General features: G+C 46.7%; 1 protein-coding gene across 2 annotated transcripts; it reads right to left on the bottom strand.

The window, feature by feature from the left end:
- Window positions 1-10,371: 10,371 nt before the first annotated feature.
- Window positions 10,372-14,309, bottom strand: MYC (MYC proto-oncogene, bHLH transcription factor). Of its 2 annotated transcripts, XM_058030232.1 has the most exons (3): window positions 14,171-14,309; window positions 12,572-13,277; window positions 10,372-11,510 (listed from the first exon to the last, which is right to left on the bottom strand). In XM_058030232.1, exons 2-3 carry the CDS (start codon window positions 13,260-13,262, stop codon window positions 10,936-10,938), a joined length of 1,266 nt encoding a protein of 421 aa, XP_057886215.1. In that variant the 5' UTR covers window positions 13,263-13,277; window positions 14,171-14,309; the 3' UTR covers window positions 10,372-10,935. The 2 variants fall into 2 exon arrangements, with proteins under 2 accessions (XP_057886215.1, XP_057886223.1); XM_058030240.1 differs by lacking the exon at window positions 14,171-14,309 and having other exon boundaries at window positions 12,572-13,390.
- Window positions 14,310-18,960: the final 4,651 nt, after the last annotated feature.

Genomic DNA, 18,960 nt, shown 5'->3' with positions numbered 1-18,960 from the left:
TGACTCCCAGTCTCTTGTTGTGACAGATGGCCTTGCTTAAGAGAGTGGGATAACCATGGCTGGCATCTCCACAGTATCACCATTCACAGCTTTTAATTGCTCTTAAACAAATTCAAAATGAAATTACGCATAGGAAAATGGGAAATATGGAGCCTTAGAAAATGCATACATGTTCTTCCCCATCAAATCTAATTAGATTTGCCAAAATCAGTCTGCATTGATCTGTGATTCAAACAATGTGCTGATAACAAGTTTTCATGAAAGACATGGTTATAAAGCTACTTGACTAAACTATGAACTAGCCCCTTCAGCAGAAGCTCTGAGCACATTTTTTCAGCACAGCCTTCCACAGACAGCTTTTAATCCCCAAATCAACAGGTGATCCCACTGTTTAAGGTTCACCAGGCTCTCTGCTGAGCATCCAGCAGAGAAGCAAGGCAGGCAGCATATTCATGTTGACTATCAATCTTCATTAAAATCAACACACTATCTTTAAACACCCATCTAAGCAAACTGTAGTAGGTGCTGGGAAAAGACCTTTCCACTGCTAGGCAGAGCAGCTTATTTTGCTGTTGTGCTGGGCAGCTTCCCCTTGGCAGTGATGGATAGGGAAAGCATGGGTTGTATGGAAAACATCAAAGTAAATAGAGTGTCACCCCAGAAAACCAGCACCACACAGGGCTGTGTGCTGTTGTCTGCACTCAGGATTCAGGGATGATTTTTTTTTTTTTTTTTTTTTTTTTTTTTTTTTTTTTTTTTTTTTTGTTAGCTCCTGACAGGGAAGCAACACTGTTTGGATAGTTTGTCTTTCAGCCAAATAATGCTGATTGGTACAAGTGACTGGAAATGAGAAAATGAGGGCAGAGCAGGTAAGTTTTAAATAAGTCAAAGTAAATAGTTGACATGCCAGGAGAGACCAAAGGACAGGATTTTCCATTTGTGCTCAGTTTTCAGCTGAGCTTTGCAACCACTGACATCTGAGAGCTTCTGAAAATGTGCCTTGCCTGAAAGCCAGAGTGCATCAGAGTTTAGAGTTACTCAGAAAAAAATGGCAGAGGGCAGGCAGTGCACTTGTATCTGTTTGTACCCAAGATTTATCTTTTCTCTGCTGTCTTTTCATCCAGAAATTGTTACTGCTCCAGAAGAGGAAAACCACAGCACTTTTTTTGCCTGATCTTTTAAAGTAATGAGCAATCCCAGCTATTGGAGCTGCTCAGCATCTCTGAAAATTTACGTACTCCATGCTAAATCTTGTGTAACACCAAGACACACCATGGAAAGAAACTGTCATGATGAGGATGTTGATCATTGACCACTGACACAGAGTGCTCAGGGAGGTTGTGTGGAGTCTCCATCCTTGAAGATATTCAGAAGCCATGATCACAGATAGAAGGTCATGGTCCTGGGCTGTCTGCACCAGATGACCTTGCTTGAGCTGACAGGGGGACCAGGATTTACACAATTAAAAAAATTAATGAGTTACAGCCACAGAGTATGGGCAGAGGTGTGCTAATATAAACTATTTCAATTTAGAATGAGATTAGAGCAGAATAAGGATTTTTATCCCAATGACATGAGATGGATTTGGGATCTTGGTACAAGTCATGCCAGTCTGCATCCTGACCCCTGGGTTTCTCTTGCTCTGACCTGGCTGCAGTGCCTGTCCTCTTCACCGGGTCCCTGCTACACACCAGCTGAGCCACAGTCACACCAAGGCCAAGCAGAAGGGGGGACAGCTTTTCTACTGAGCCATAGAAACATGGAATACTTTGGACCTTTCCATTTAACTGTACAAATGGCATGGTGTTTTCATGACACTAAGCAAAAAAAAAAAAAGGCAACAGCTGAGGTCTTTTCATAAACCTAAGTAAATGGAACAATAAAAACAGTATGGATTATATATGTTCTAACCTACAATACCTGCTGCAAGCTCCAGGTTACAATGCTTGCCCACCCAAGGAAGTTACCAGAAGAAATCCCCAGCAGAGATGACACAGGTCCTGAAACTCATTAAACTTGAATGGGCTGTAAAACTTTATTAAATCCTGTCTGCCCTTCAGTTTTAAATTGGATTTGGTTGAACTGGTTTTAAAACTGGCTGGAGAGCCAAGATGGGCTAGCAGGATCAGCTGGAGAGGCAGAGGGTGGAAATTCAGCTCTGCATGCCTACGTTGATCAGAGCAGTGCCCCTCTACCAGGGAGGGTGGAGTGCTCTGCCTGATAAAAGGCTGAGCTCAGCAGACATTAAAGGAAGGTTGTTAGTAAAGATCAAAAGGTAGAAATGGGAGATAGAGCTGCCCCATTTGCAAAGTTACCAAAGCCTGCCAGTGAGAATGAAGATCTAGATGCTGTGATGCTGAATGAATGGGGCAATCTAGATAATGATATCAGAATTAAATTAATTAAAAGAAGGTTAAAGAAAGATTGCAAAACTAAGGTTGTAATCATGTCCCTGCCGGAGTCAGTAAGTGTTTCATGGTTTGTGTGGTGCTTCATGAAGAGGCCAGAATGTTGCTCCCAATGCATACCAAGACAAAGGAAGGTATCAGCTGAAAGCTGATTGACACAGAGCCAACTATATTAGGGAATAAATAAGTTACAGTGGCCTCATAGTCACAAAATTGAAACCATGCATGGCTGGAGCATCCAGGAGGATTAATACAATTCATATCAATGCCATCACTGATCTGCAAACTGTGGGGTATTCATGAGGACTTTAGGGCAACTGTGGCAGGACACTGAATTTCTCATAAATTGTGGCAGGAACTTTATCATTCACAGTTTTTTAAACAGATTTGAACAGGCAAAGTATGCTCACATCAGGTCAGTATTTGGCGTTGTGTGGACACACTGTGACTTGCCAGGGGCCAGCACTCTCCGGTGGGATTTACTGTTCCTGCAAGCAAGGTCCCCAAGGGCCACCAGCAGGGACATTTACACAGGAAACTCATGGAAACATCAGCTGAGCTTAAAATCTTCTGGAAAGCAGCGTTACCAAATATGAATGCATGACATGCATGGGAAGTTGGCTACCAGTGTCAACAAAAAGGAGCTTGAAATGGAGTTGGAGGATGGGGCAACCTCCACAGCCAAGTCACACAGAGCATCTGCACAGACCTCTGGGGCAGCCACCTCCCTTCCAGGTATTTTGCTCCAGGTGCTAAGCAGGGCATTAATATCTGGTGATTATTTTGGCCCCTGGAGCTGCCTTAATGCTTTTGCAGTATGTGTTGACTGTTTCAGCTGCCACAATCAGGTCTCAGTTTTAGGACAGCTCACTGAAATGAATGGGGAATGGTTGGATTCATTTTAATTAAGCACCAAAAATTAAATTTCAAATAAAAGTACACATAAGGATGCATACTTTTGCCCTTGTAGACATGGGAAAATGCTGTATTGTTCCATAAGAGCAAGAGGCCTATGTTTTTTTCTTTCACAAATGCAAAAGAAGGAAAGTGATTTTCAGCAGGAATCCAATTTTACAGGGAGGGAATAATATGTTACATAGTCGAATCACTTTGATGTCAATTTTATTTTGCAATCACTTCATAAGATATTCATATAGCCTTTTTATTCCCTTAAAGTGTTCAACTCTAGGCACAATACAGTATTATCTTACTCTTTACCATAATGATGAACGATAATGGGAACACATAATAAGATTTTATGTGTGCCCAAAGAAAAACCTGCTTTAGCCCAGATGAGAGGAATTTTTCAGATCAAATTAATATTGTAAAACAGCACAATTTATCAAAATAATACAGCTTTTCTTCTCTCAATCCATTGTGAATCTCAGTGTCTGCAGCCAGTACATGGTGAACTATTAGAGGCTGATGGAATTTTCTTGTAAAATCTCTATGAAAAATACTTGGTTGATAAAAGCAAAAAAAACCCCAAACCACCAAACCAAAACTCTCTTTTCCTCTCCTGTCCATCACACTTACACACTATAAACACTCTGATATTTAAAAGGTCTAGTTTATGGTTCTATAGTGATGCTGTTCAATGTTGAAAAGCCATCCCAGTCCAGAAGTATCTTTGTTCAAGTTCCTCAGAAACGAATGGATCACATTTGGTTGCCCTGGATTTTTTATGTTCGTGGAACATGGTTTATAGCAAAATGCTTTCTATATATTTTGTTGCATCCTTTTAATATAGATTCACTTTATTAATCTATTCATTATTTCAAAGTGTAGCCTAAAAGTAAATTAGCAAAGTGTAGAATAGTGGGACAACCCTCATAGAAACTTTGCTGTCTGATCCAGCATCCTTACCATATTTTTAGATCCTTAAACATCAGCTTCTCTGAAGAGCTCTTGTTGGAAAGCCTTGCCCTGATACCAGTTGTAACAGAGCAGGTTTTCTTTCCTGGGACACACGTGAATAAATCAAAATTACTTAAGGAGCTATTGTAGTGCAGTCAAATGAGAACATAAATAGTTCTAGGAAAAAGCACTGGCAGTTTATCACACTGGATAAACCTAAATGAACTACATAAAACAAGACTGAATAAATTTGGAACCTAAATGATGTGGGGTAGGACCCCACCTGGTATTGCAGACAGCACCATTATTCGGGAGAGGGAGGGTGGGGATGTTTCCCTGCCCAGGGAGGGAAGCACACAAACCTTTAGCTCACGTTTGCTGTATCCACAGGGTTACAGCGCTGATCCCTCTCCCCTAACTCATCCACAGCACAGCAGGGCCTTGGTCCCAGGCCAAAAAAGGCTTTGTCAGACACTCAGCCGGGCACTAGATCACAGGAACTACCTGCACCGAGAGGCTTTGTTTGGTTCTGCTGTCGTCACGGAGCAGATTAATGGGAGAAAAAGGAGTGAAAAGAAGCTCTGGCTCTGGCAGCTGCACCCCTGTGAGCAGCCCCTTGCACACGTGCGGTGCCGGGAAGAAAAATGTGCCGGGAAACGGGAGCGCTGCTGTGCAACTGTGAGCCTGGAGATGCAGGGGGTGTCCCGAGGGATCCAGGGGGACGAGGCTGTGGGTGTGTGTTTTGGGGCTGTGTGTTTTGGGCCGTGTATTTTGGGGCTCTGTGTTTTGGGGCTCTGTATTTTGGGGCTGTGCATGTGGTCATGCACATTCGAACTTCAGCCCGCAGAACTTTGGGGTGTTTGCCCTCGTAGTTGCTGTATATAGAACACAATCCCTGTAATTTTTTTCCCTTCTTTCTTCATGGATAAATTAGCATGAAGGAAGCTGATGAGGCTAATTAGTTCCAAGCAGTGTTAATTTCTCTGATTGGAACTCTTTATGACCCAGTCAGATTGCTTAATTTTTTGCAGTTTGTATTTTCAAATATCTGCAGTTATTGCACCTAATCCTTATTTCTACTTTTTTTTTTTCTTTCTGATCCTATCTGGAAAACATAATTCCATGTAATTGGGACATGGAATGGAAATTACACATGGTGACAAGAAAGATTTTGCCTTGAATGGAAATGTACTCAACAGAAAAGTAGCCATGGCAAGATTCACAGACAGACATACGTGAAGGGTGAATTTAGCAATAAAATGTAATCACCATAACACATAATGTCAGGAATTAGCTGTTCTCTCCCAGACTTGTCTAGAAAAAAGAATAGCTCCACAATTCCTGTGTCAAGCTGGAAGCTGGAAACAGGGCTTGTGGGAATGTGATCCTTCAGTCAGCCTGAGCTGTGGGTTCCACTCTCAGTCAGTGATTTCTCCCTTGTGTCTCATGGTTTCAAGCACAACCATGGAGAAATGCATTGTAGCTTGGGCTCCCATGCATTGGTGGCAACTTGAAGCAAGGTTTACTCAGTAACTACAAATATTAAATAGTTTTGGCAAGTGGCCAATAATGCTTTTTCTTATGCATTATTATTCGGCACCAAAGGCCATACTCGTCATTATGAGAAAAAACTACTCTCATTTGCTAGGAAGGTGGAGTCTGGACATACTTGAAGACAAGCTGCTTGGGCTTGAAGTGACTTGAAAAAATGCCTGTATTATAGTACAAACCAATTGAGGGTGATATTGCTGCTGCCTGGCCAGGGTCCCACCCAAACCAGCTCCCCCCTGCAAGCACAGGGACTGCAACTCTTTGATCAGGCATATCTGCAAGAAGGGAGGGAAGGAGGATCTGGGGAACCACATGCCCCCAGTGTGACCCCAGTGCCAGAGAAGACTATGGAGAGATCATCTTGAGTGACATCACCTGACACGTACAGGACAACCAGGGGATCAGGCCCTGCCTGCAAGGATTTATGAAAGGCAGGTCCTGCTTGACCAACCTGATCTCCTTCTATGACAAGGTGACCCACTTAGTGGATGTAGGAAAGGCTGTGATGTCTGCCTAGACATTAGCAAAGCCTTTGGCACTGCATCTTCCACAGCATTCTCCTGGAAAAACTGGGCATTTGTAGCTTAGACATGTGCACTGGGTAAAAACCTGGCTGGATAAGAGTGGTGGTGAGTGGACTTAAACCCAGTTAAAAGCGGTGCTCCCCAGGGCCCAGTATTGGGGCCAGTATTTTCTGCCCAGGGGAACAGGACCTGGGGCTTGGTTGACAGACAGCTGAGCTACCATCCCTGGAAGGATTTAAAGGATGTCTAGGTGTGGCACTTGTGGATATGGATTGCTGGTGGACTTGGCAGGGATGGGCTAGTGGTTGGACTCAATGATCTGAAAGACTTTTCCAACCTTAACAATTCTATGGTTCTATAAAGGGAATTGCTTGCACGGCTGAGTCGACTGCTATAAGCAAGGTGCTCCAAATTCTTGCGCTTTCCCTTAAGATCCATGTAGAAGATTATTGGTTAAATTAGGGAAAAAAAATCCCCTTTGACTTTCTAGCAGCTACTCTGAATCTTGGATAACATTTTTTTACAGCCTGCCCCCACTGACATTTACAGCTATGCCTGAGATGAGTAAGTGATACGAAGGTAGGTAAAACTTGCTGAACATCAAATGTTTTGTACTGGAAATGATAACTGGTTTCTGCAGCTTATCTATCTGATTTCTTGATTTCACTTTTTCTAGTCAAGTTTAGGTCTCATCTGCGTGAAAGCAACGACAAGGGGAAACCAGGGCTTAGTTCTCAGTCTCAGCAGAGCCTTTTTTCAGAAGCTCCCATAAATGTCCTTTTAAAATGAAGGAACAGCAAACTTGTAAGCTGGGAAGTAAATCCTGAATCTCTCCCCAAGCTGCCTGCCTGTGTTAAGATCACTTATAGTTCAGTTTTATTTTTCTGTTAATTCCTTGGCAGATGATTCTAACACAAATCAATAAAACAAAACAAAACAAAAAAATCCACCATGTTAGAAGTTGGTTCATTTCTGTAGATGAAACAACCACCTCCACCTTCTGTTTTGAATAAATTCAGATTTCAACTACAGTGACCTGGCTTGTTTCCAGTTTAACATTATTCTAGTCCACTTACCTGAAATTCTCCCTTTCATGCAACTCTGATGAAATGTTTGCCATCTCTCAACTGCCTGCAAGGGTTGCAAAGTGCTTCATGAGCAAGAGTGCTTACGTAGGGACAAGTAAAGTGATTTTTTTATAGGTAGTGATAAAATTTTCAAGAGCATCCTCCACTGGCGCAAATCTGTTTCTCTGGAAGAAACGTGGAATTTCTACAGATTCCAGTGGGAGCTGAATCAAGCAACATGGGTTCTTTTATACATCCCAGTTCTCCCCTAGCATATTCTGTATTGAAACTTTGAAGCCATTCACATGAAAACTTGGCTGCAAAGAAAATTTAAGCACAAGAATAAAAATTAAGATGGAATCCTCAAAGTTGGTATTTAATTAAATCAAATCAGTGAGGGTAAATGATAAAGGAAGTTTTATTTTCACCAGATGGTTTGTTTCCAATTTTCTTTGATGCCACATTTTGCCTAAAGTTCTTCTGGAAGAGAAGTAGCTTCAAGTGTCCTGTGAAAGTAAAGGAGCAGAGAAGTGAAGTTAAAAATGCTCCTTGTATTTCAAGTAGAGCTGCAGTACAGCTGTTTGGCAAGCACTGTAAATTCTGCATTTCATTTCAAGGCTCAGATGCTGCTTTTGTAAGCTTATCTCCCCTACTGCTCCAAAACAGCAGCAAACCCCAACACCTTCCTATCCAGATACAGTGCACTGCTAACTGAATCCAGCCCAGAAGCTCCTGTGAGATGTCTGTGTCTTCTGAATGTGCTAATCTCTGGTGAGGGGTTGGAAAGTGGAAGCCACATTCCTCTTTATTCCAGCAGCAATTTAATGACCAGAAGAGGTTTCTTAACCCTGTACCCACCGCCTTTTTTTTTTTTAATTGCATTATTCAGGTACTTTGCAATCCTACAACAAAGTAAGAAATGTCATAATTTTGAAGAGACACCCCACAAAACTGTATTTTTTAGAGTGGCAATTTGAGATCACGTTCATGGTTTGTTTTCCAGTAGGACAGTGGTAAGATGACGCTCAATTAAAAGTAAGAGTAAGAAATTAAATAACTGCAAGTATCCTATTCATCAAAATACTAAGGACCTTCTGCAGATAGAAGGAAAACCCCAAAACTGTTCTCCAAATGATATAAGAAGCTGACAAATAAGAAGAGGTTCATTAATCATTGTGATCTAGCCTCATTTAACAGGAAGAAGCCAGGGGGCTTTGCTAACACATGAAACTGGAACTCAAAGGTGACAGATTTTTCAGTTTTTGTGGATGGATCTACACCTCCTGGTTTATTTTGGAGGATGGGATTGCAGTTATAAATTCTTCAACAACGTCTTGCTTCTCTTCTGAAGCAATATCTAAAATAGGAAGCACACCAAAAGGCACATAAAATGAATGTATTTTTAAAATTAGATATCCTGTCTAATAAAAGGCAGAACTTTTATGTTATTCATAGCTGCAAGTTGTCCTGATTTACAGTTCAGATACAATTAACAGTTTCATTTCACTTTATTTTTCCTCATAAGTGAATATCTGAATCACACGCTGGAAAAAAAACTGCAGACCACTTCTATAAACCCAGTTATGGGGGGTGATACAAAAAAAGTTAAGAGAAAAGCCTTGCTTTGTCCTCTTTTTCTAATATAATGGGGTTTTTTTCCCCCAGGAAACCTTCAAACACCTATAGCCCTCCATCAAATAGGATGTACACACTTACCTTCTTTCCAAACTCCCTCACACAAGATTTTTGGGGTGCTAACCCAGGGCTTTGCAGAACAGAGACCTCTGGCATCTACCCTGCCTGCACAGTGCCACCTGCCCCTATCCCACACATACCCACACCCAATCATTCTTCCCTCTCTGAACCCAAAAGCAATAGAAAACCTGCAGCCTTGGTCCCTGTCCAGTGGCTGGCACTGGTGCTATCTGGCAGCTCTGCTCCTCTAATGGTCAGAAGCCAAGCAAATATGTATTTAACGGAATTATGAAAATCAGAAAAGTGCAAGGCCCAAGTTTTTTAAAAACACATTCTTCCTCCACATCAAAGGGCTCATTGATTTGTTACTGAAGTCATGACTGAAGTTGTGCTAAGAGGGTGAAAAGGGGAGAAAAGATCAAATCTAATCTTTGGAGCTGTGTCAAGCAAGTACCTTATGGCCCATCTGAGGCTGATCATGAGACAAGTCCTGAATGTAAATATTATTTAATATGTCTGGCAAATGTTAGGAATCTGTCTGAGCAATCTTCAAGTGAGAAATAGCTCTCCTTTTCCTTTGCTCCCTTTTCTGTGTCCTTGAACTTTGTATCCCTTGAAATCCCAAGTAACTATTCACATTAATAAAGTGTTAAGGTGTTTGACCAAGATTGGCTCTGCTGATTTCAGCACTTAAAAAGGGAAACCGCTCTGTTGTTTTAACCACTTCAACACTCACCATCTCAGTTTATTTTCTTATCCTCTTTAACTTCTGTTAAAATCAAACAGGAAGCAATTAAGGTGAGCCTACTACAAAGCAGCCCTCAAAGTACATGGCTATGTCCCTAGTGCAGAATGAAGGTCATGCCCTGAAAATGTAATTATATGTATGTGGAAGGAATGCAGAGCCTACATACTGGGGTGATCAGTGAGAAAATGCACCACTCCAGCTTTACTTTCAGCAGGCAGCTGAGCATGACCAACACAGGCAGTGCTACCACACCTGCATGGAGGACCTGGTGGCAAGGCAAGTTGAATTGACAGGGCACATTACACTGACAATTTTATCCACTGGAATTAGAGATGGAGTGGGAGCAAGAAACTGGTCCCTACAAAGCTGCAAAACTATCACCATTTCCCCTCATCCAATCCCCCTTTAACTTCAGTCAGGTCACTGCCAGGATGACAGAAAAAGGAACGTCATGGAAATGGACATCTAATGACAACAGTGGGAGACAAAGTGAAGTCTTTACACAGGATTTAGCTAATTAGATTTTGGGCAAATATTTATTTATCTAAAAACAAAATAAAAATCATTTTTAAAAGGAAAAAAAGTACTTAAATAAAAAACAAAATTGTGAAATGTTATGGCACAGAAGTTCAAGACAAGTATAAATCCAGTTGCCACAACTGTTGCGTATTAATGTTGCACATTTTTCTATAAAGGCTTTATTAAAGGTATTTACATGGCAATATGATGTGTAAATATATACAGCAAACTGGGGACAACTTTTTTCTTTTGGATTCTCATATGAAAAAATGCCTTAAATACAAAATCTTAAAAGAAAAAAAATTGAAGAGTTCATCCCCAAGCATGAAGAATGTCCCATCATCCCTTATGTCCAAAGTATCAATTATGAGGCAGTTTTGAGGTTCTGGCCAAACCCTTGGGAGATTCAGCCAAGGTTGTGTAGTCTCAAGTTAAATCGCACAGCATGCAGTTGCAATAGTTCCATACTCGGTGGACCACATAGTTCATGAGAGATATTAGATTCATTAATATTTTACCATAGTTTCAGTCTAGTTTGCATTATTCTAAGTGATGCTCAAGAGTTCCTACGCACAACAGTTCCTTAGCTGCTCAAGTTTGTGTTTCAACTGTTCTCTCCTCCGCCTCAACTGCTCTTTCTCTGCAATCAGTCTGTGTTCCTCCGACTGGATGGAAAGGACGTACTCTGTTGCTTTTTTCAGGATGACAACTTTGGGAGCCTTTTCATTGTTGGCCACCTCGGGTATCTCGTCACGCAAGGCAAAGAAACTCAACTTCAGCTCATTTCTCCTCTGGCGCTCCAAGACGTTGTGCGTTCGCCTCTTGTCGTTCTCTTCCGAATCTGACGAGCCTGACGTGCGCGGACTGGAGCATTTTCGGTTGTTGCTGATCTGTTTGAGAACTCTGCCACTTTCCAACCTTAGCCTTTTTGCAGCTGGGTATTCAACCTTGGTGGAGGGAGGAGCAGCATAATTGTGCTGATGGATGTTGACATGACACCGTTTGAGAACCAGCGGGCTTTGGTGGGGTTTACTGTGCTCTTCTGACGTCTCTGTGCTGCTGGACTCTGTGCTGGATTCATATTCATTTGCTTCAGCTAATGTAACAACATCGATTTCCTCATCCTCCTCTTGTTCTTCTTCTGCCATAAAAAAAAAATTAAATTAATAACTTGCATGAACTTGCATGTAGGCACTCTCAAGACTACTGTATGTAAAGGGAAAGCTACTCTGAGTTGCACAACCAGGAACCCAATGACAAGCCCTTTTTAAATCTATTTCACGATGCTGGACATGGCTTTCCCCAAGAGCCTTCCCTTTAAGGAAGCAATGCTTCAAGTGCAATAGGACACATGGACTGCAGTCCAAACCCTGGCTGCCTGATTTCAAAAAGTTGTAATGATCTTGCGTAATGTCGAGCGCATGAAAGATAGTAGGAAAGTTTAACCTCGGTTGTCAGCAGTACAGCGCAATAAAGCTCCCAGACTCAAGCTGCCCTTAATTATGGATTTAGAAGGCTTTGGCCACGCCTTAAAAGAAAGCTTACTTAACACACATGGGTATTCAGAGACATTTTCTGAATCTCTCTTGATCTGTTAATTTGTGGAAAATAGGAGGGAGTTTGGGGAGGGGGGGGGGGAAGAAAGAAAACTAGTTTTAAAAAGGAAAAAGGGAAGGCTGTAGCGCTTTGGGTAGAAACTCACTTGCAAACCAGATTTACGAGGGAGCGGAACCCGCTGTCACATACCTAAGGAAGCATTTCTAAAACTTTCCCAGCCCCATTCACTCCCCTGCAGTCACTTTCACTAGCACCTCCCTGACTGCACATTCTCCCCGCGGCTCTCGGGCTGGAGTTAACTCCTTCCCGGCCCACGGGTGAAACCGGGAGCCAACCTTATCGGGACCCCACGATGAAAGTTTATCCCTCCTACACTTTCTTTATATTTCCTCCCCCCCTCTTTTCACTCCCTTATTCCCCGGAGGAAAAACTGGGCTGGTTTTCCAGGAAATAAGCTGGCTAGGACTCTCCGCGCCTCGCAAACGTGGCATTTAAAAAAAAAAAAAAAAACTCGCACGCGGGGAGGGGGGCAAAAGGGGGCAGCGGAGGGAGGCGGGGGTGCGGCTGCCTTCCAGCCGCGCCCCGGGAGCCCCCGGCGCCGCGCGGTTCCCACGCCCTCCCGGAGCACGCGTGGCTCCCACTCACCCGAGTCGCTGCTGGTCGTGGGCGGCGTGTCGGCGCCCAGCAGGGACGCGGGGCTGGCGCCGGGCGGCGCGGCCCGCGGGGCCCGCTCGCTCAGCGGGTACGGGAACACCACCGAGGGGTCGATGCAGTCGGCGGCGGCGGCGCCCAGGTCGTGCAGGTAGAGGCTGCCGGAGGCGGCGGGGGACGCGGCCAGTCCGGGCGGCGGGGCCGGCGGCGCGGCGGGCGGCGCTCCGGGGCGGGCGGCGGGGCCCCCCTCTCGGCGGGCAGCCTGGTAGGACGCCAGCTTCTCCGAGACCACCTTCTCCAGCTTGGCGGCGGCGGAGAAGCCACTCCACATACAGTCCTGGATGATGATGGACTTGACGGTCTCGTCGTCCGGGTCGCAGATGAAGCTCTGGTTGACCATGTCCCCCCCGAGGAGCTCGGTCACAATCTCCAGCTGGTCAGCGGTGGAGGGGAAGCAGGAGGCGGTGGCCAGGCTGGAGCGGCGGCTGGGGGAGAGGGGCGGCGTGGGCAGCAGCTCAAACTTCTTCCATATGTCCTCGGACGGGGCGGGGGGCTGCAGCTCGCTGCCCCGCTGCTGCGCCGCCAGGTAGAAGTTCTCCTCCTCCTCCTCGAAGTAGAAGTAGGGCTGCACAGAGTCGTAATCGTAGTCGTAATTCTTGCTGGAGAAGCCGGCGCTGAGCGGCATCGCGGCGGCTGGTGCCTGCGGGAGGGAGGGGAGAGAGGGGCACCCGGTGAGCCGTGGGGGTCGGCTCTCCCCGGCTGCGGTGGAGCTACCGGCCCCCGGAGCGCAGCGCTCCCTCCCGGCTTCGCACACCGTGCCGGCAGGGAAATGCGCAGTCGCGTTTAGTAAAAAAAAAAAAAAAAAAAAAAAAAAAAAAAAAATTATAATTATAGTAATAATTAAAAAAACCTACGACCCTCCTTCACTCCGTTCTAAGCGCAGCGGAACAATCGGGAGGCGCGACCTGACCCGCCGAGAGATCGGTTGTCAGCTCCCGGACCACCCTCCCCGCTCCCCCGGAGGGGCTGCGGCAGCCCGGCCGCCCGGCTCGGCTGGGCTCAGCTCGCTGCCGCTCACACGGGGCACGGAGCTCCTTTCCTCCCGGGACCGCAGCGCCATCCCTGCACCCCGTCCCGGCGGGAAGGGGTGCCGAGAGCCCGGCGGCTCCAGCCGGGAGCCGGGCGGTTCCTCAGCCACCCACCTGGGCGTGCTGGCACTGCGCGGGAACAAGCAGCGACCTTGGCAAACTTTGCCAAATCTTGTCATATATATATATACATATCCGCATATATATATATATATATATATATGCATATAAGCAATATATGTAGCAACCATACCCTGCCCGCGCATACGCGAGAAGCAAATGCTCCACTCCCCCCCCCAAAAAAATTAAATTAAAATCCGAGCGCAAGAAAAGGATGGGAACGCCGGAGCCCCAGCAGAGGAGAGCGTCCGTCGGGAGGGACCGTCGGTATCCACGTCCGCGGAGCGCAGCCCCGCCAGCAGCCGGGGTGTCACCAGCCCGTGTCAATCCAAACGCCACAACCGCGGGAATCGAGTGATGGGAAGCGAAGAGCCCCGCAACTCACCGGCTTCTCCAACGCGCCAGCTGCGAGACGTAGCGAGGCGATTATTGCAGGCGGTGCGGGAACAACGAAGGGAAAATGGATAGATGATAAAAAGAACCGCCAGAAAGGACGGGGAGAAAATTAAAAAAAAAATAAATAAAAGAAAAAATAGGCAAAACGCCGGGAGAACGTAGGTCTCTTCCTCCCACTACGGTTTGATAAACCCCACGGAGCGGCGGAGCAGCCGCCTCCCGGCGCTCTCGCTCGCTCGCTCGGTCGCTGCTCCGGGGCGGCGCGGCGCGCTGGCCGGTACAATAGAAGTTTAGTTGCTTTCCTCCTTTAAAGCGCCGGCGAGGGGCGGGGGAGCGGTGGCGGGGGCGGGGGCAGCACCGCGGGGCCCCACCGCGCTCCCGCCCGCCCTCGGCAGCCGCGCAGGCTCCGCACTCAGCCGCGGGAGGGCGCGGTGCTGCGCGCCCCCTGCGCTCCTGGGCGCGCACCGATCCGCGGCCGCGCTCTGCCCCCGCCACCGCCGGCCAGGAGAGAGAGCGAGCTGCGCCGGCAGAAGGCGATGCCGCGCTCCGCGGCCCTTTTTATTTATTTTACTATTTTTTTGTTGTTGTCTTTTACTACGAGCCTCGCACGGAGAGGTCGGAAGTAAACATAGTAGAAAAAAAATAAAAAAAAAGAAATTACTAGCAGCGATTAAAGGCAGCTCCTCGCCGCTCCCCTCCTCCCGCTGGCCTTCTCGCAAGGGAGAGCGCGGTAACCCCGATGGCGGCGGCGGGGAAGGGGCTTCAGCCGCCCCTCGCCCCCCTGGGTGAGGCTCCGGCACCTCGGGGCGAGCAGAGCGCAGAGCGGTGCCCGAGGGGCAGCGGAGGAGGCGCGGGCTGCCGGCACAAAGGAGCGTGTGTAGCTGGGGCACCCCCCAACCCGGTCTCCGCTTGATTATCCCGCCTCTGCCGGCGTCTGCAGAGGATTAAACCGGGAGGGGGCGGAGGCAGAGCCCCACGGGGGTCACCTTGCAGCCACTCTCCCTTTGGCGGTCCCCGCGTGTGCCCCCGCCCCGGCTTGTGCCGCCCCCGCTCTGACCACCTCCTCTCGCCCCATGGTGACCTGCCTCCTTTCAGTCATCCCCGAGGGAAGCGGGGCTGCTGCGGCTGCAGAGCTGCGACGGGGCGCTCCCTCCTATTCCCGTTCTTCATCACGCGGGGTCCCGCGGGGACCCCGGCTCCGAGGAGCCTTCAGCTGCCGGCGACCCTCCCGGGCGTCCCCGACCTCCTCCCGCAGCTCCCGCACCTGCCATTCTCTCGTCCCCCGGGGCAGCCGCCAGCCTGCAGCGAGCTGCGCCCCGCGCATCCTGCCACCGCATCCCCACGCCGGCCTGCGCACTCTCGGGAGCTGGAGGGACACCCCGCTGTGCCCCCCTGAACGCTTCCCGGCGCTCTTCCGTTCCCACCGCGGGCAGCCCGCTGGGATGCTCTCTGCCTGTGTGTGTATTTATTCCCCGCTTCCCAGCAATGCGCACAGCACACGCGAGCGCAAGCCCTCGGGGTAGCGGTGCCGCCCCCCGGGCTCGGGGACCCCGTCCGTGCCCAGCCCGGGGCGGCCCCGCGTTCCCACGGCGGCCGCGCCGCTTCCGCGGGCACAGCGCGCCCCCTCCCGGCCAGCGCGCCCAGCGCGACCCCCGGCCCGCCGCGCCCTGCGCCGCGCCGCCACCCCCAAAAACAGCGCCAAACCCAGCCAAAACACACCCAGCCACCGCTAAACAAAACAAAATAACCCCGCTCGTTCTGCTGTTTCCGATCGTGTCTGGTGAAACGCGTTTCGCCAAACAGAGTGTATGCAAACATCACATTTTTCACGGAGCAAAGGGTCGCAAGGAACCTCGGGCCATCTTCTGTCCCACGTCCTGTTGTTTAAAGGGAGGACAGTTTTACGTGGAGAGGGTGACAAAGCAAGAGCCGTGGCATAGGCATGGTGTAGATGCTTCACCTACTGACATTTCCAGATTGAGATGTCCATACCTTTGCTCAGAAATGGCTTAAAATACAATGTGCTATTTTAAAATAACATCCCACTCTGCCCATAGCAAACCTTCCTTCTGTAAATGGAAGTAACACGACTAAAGGCAGGCCAGAAAGGTGCAAGATCCAAATTACTCTAGTTACAGCTGGTGTAAAATGCAATATGGGCACCTGTCTATTTAGGAATAGCATCAGTTTCGCCAGATACACAATAAATGTCCTCAAAATTGTAAAAGCCATTAAAGTTCAGATGGAGCTGATAATAGGTGAAATATTTTGAAATTACTCCAGGAGAGATAGGGTTGAAAATCATGATCCCATTCATGGTTGCAATAGAATCGCAGACAGAGCAATTAACTGTAATATCACAAAGGGTTATGACTTAAAGTGGAGAGGAATAAGTAACATGAGCAGATGGACTCTTAAAATACACTGTGTTCACAAAAATGGAAAAACAGGAAGGGAAGACTGGGAGAAATGTGCCATTGAAACAATACAGCCTTCAGAGGAAACAGTCTTTAAAATATTCTACATGATTTCTCCTGGTTTGTGTAGACTGTGAGTTCACTTTTTGTTGAGGAGCCCACTCTGAGGTGCACTAGCATGGATCTTATGAGGCAGTTTTAGTGCAGGTGAAAAAATATTTTGCTCTGATTTCTTATGTTCAACCCCAGATAAAAAAGAACAGAGGCAAGGGGTGAAATCAGCATCAATTTCCAGTAAAATGGCCATTTTGACCAAATAGCTGTTATACAGAAAGAATAAATGCACAAGTATAACATTAAGATGACAGTGACAGCAAAGTCAATGTGATTGTTTTGTCATGGAAGGGTTTAGTGATCAGTAGGAAATGGGAGGGGGCTGAGCTGGGACCCCAGGTGGAATGTGTGTGATACACCCACAAAGTGGGAACCTGTGAGAAGCAGAAATGAAAGCAAAACGTGAGAGAGAAGTAGAGCTGGTGGGAAAAGGTCTTGCACTCCCCTGTCTGGAAACCCCTGAAACACAATGTGCTGTGTGCCTGTGCCACCTACTGCATGTTTTGCTCTCAGGAGACATCTGCAATTTCTTTTTTAGAGGACAATAATTAGCTGGCTAATAGTCATAGGGTCACCATGAACACTGTACTGGGTCCAGCTCTGGGAACTCCAACCTAAGAAAAAGCCTGGACCAGCCAGAGTGAGTCCAGAGGAGGCCATTAAGATGATCAGAGGACTGGAGCACCTCTGCTGTGAGGAAAAGCTGAGAGAATTTTGGTAGTTCAGCCTGGAGAAAAGAACTTACAATGCCTCCCAGTAACTAACAAGGGCCCATAAGAAAGCAGGAGAAGGACTTTTGACAAGGGGACCTAGAGATAAGATGAGGGTAAACAGCTTTAAACTGAGAGTAGGTCTAGATTAGAGATCAGGAGGAAATTCTTCTCTTTGAGTGTGGTGAGGCAGTACAACAGGCTGCTCAGAGAAGTTGTAGCTGCCTTATCCCTGTAAGTGTTCAAGTTCACATTGGATGGGGCTTTGAAAACTTGATCTCATGCAAAGTATCCCTGCCCATGGCAGGGGATCAGGACTAAATGATCCTTCAGGTCCCTTTCAACTCAAACCATTCTAGGTGTCTATGAACTCAGAGCTATCTCCAGAAATTTCTGCTGAAAGTTTCGCTTGACCTCTCCAAAGCTTTGCAGGTTTCTGGCCTTTCACAAGTGAGAAACAGGAAAGTACTAACTAGATATTAATTAGTCTTGGAAAGTCCTAAGTCCCTGAATGAGTGATACACCCAAACAAATGTGGTCATTGCAGTCAGAGACACTAAAATAGGCTAGCACACTTTCACTGATAGCATCTGTGCAGAGAATCATGTCCCCACCACGACCCCAAAAGACCCCAGTCTGAAAAGCAGACATACCACAGCTTCAAGGAGAATCAGATTTACCTTATTACTGTGAAAGCCAGAAAATAAATGAGTTACTTTTTCATCTCTTTCAGCAGCTGTAATTTCTTTAACAATAGGAGGTAAGATATGTGTAGGCAGAATCTGACAGTGTTTCTGCAAGCTGCACAGCACTGACTAAATTAATAACATCTTCCTAACCCCCTCCTCCAGGCCCAGGGAAACTCATATGCTGTGCTAATGAGTACTTTCTCAGTGGACTCCCCCAGCACAGGGGAGAAATGCAGACATCTGGGAGGGCCACTGTCCTTGTCTGTTTACTGAGGTGAAAAACAGAGACTGAAATGCACCTCTGTCAAAGATGGGCAGGACCCACCACTGCAGTTTCCACCCAGCTAGATCAGTACAGCAACCATGGTCCATGAGTCTTCAGAATGACCATCAAGTATGCAGGAGAAATCAGTGGGTTTTATGGCTGATGTGTTATCAGTAAATATGAATAAGAGAATCACAGAAGTATCATAAAATAAAATAGAAATTAAAAATGAAATGAAATGAAATGAAATAAAATAAAATAAAATAAAATAAAATAAAATAAAATAAAATAAAATAAAATAAAATAAAATATGCTGGTTTTAAACCAGAGGTAGCACATTTCACACATATCACATACTAAAGTCTTGTCTGCTGTTGGAAGCCAAGGCTGTTTTTACCCTCACCCTGTGGATGTCCCTCTTCAGGCAGAGATGTCATGGGGTCAGTGAAAGTGGTGTCTAGTGTAGTTTATTTATTTTCTCTTCCTCATCCTCTCAGCTATGTGCCCTAGAGTGTTTGCAGCAATCATGGCAGCTTCTTCCTCGGCATCATGCCAGCCTGTGATCCTCACCATGGAAAAACTCA

This window comes from Melospiza georgiana, chromosome 1, assembly GCF_028018845.1.
Source record: "Melospiza georgiana isolate bMelGeo1 chromosome 1, bMelGeo1.pri, whole genome shotgun sequence".
Lineage (NCBI taxonomy): Eukaryota > Metazoa > Chordata > Aves > Passeriformes > Passerellidae > Melospiza > Melospiza georgiana.
The sequence above is the reverse complement of the archived record's forward strand: the minus strand, read 5'-3'. Positions and strand labels throughout refer to the sequence as shown.

Bases quoted from the DNA above. Each gene is read 5' to 3' on its own strand.
- MYC (XM_058030232.1), bottom strand. From the start codon at position 13,262: ATGCCGCTCAGCGCCGGCTTCTCCAGCAAGAATTACGACTACGATTAC. The intron at 11,511-12,571 runs GTGAGTGGGAGC...TTTTTATGGCAG, and splicing joins CACGACCAGCAGCGACTCGG to AAGAAGAACAAGAGGAGGAT.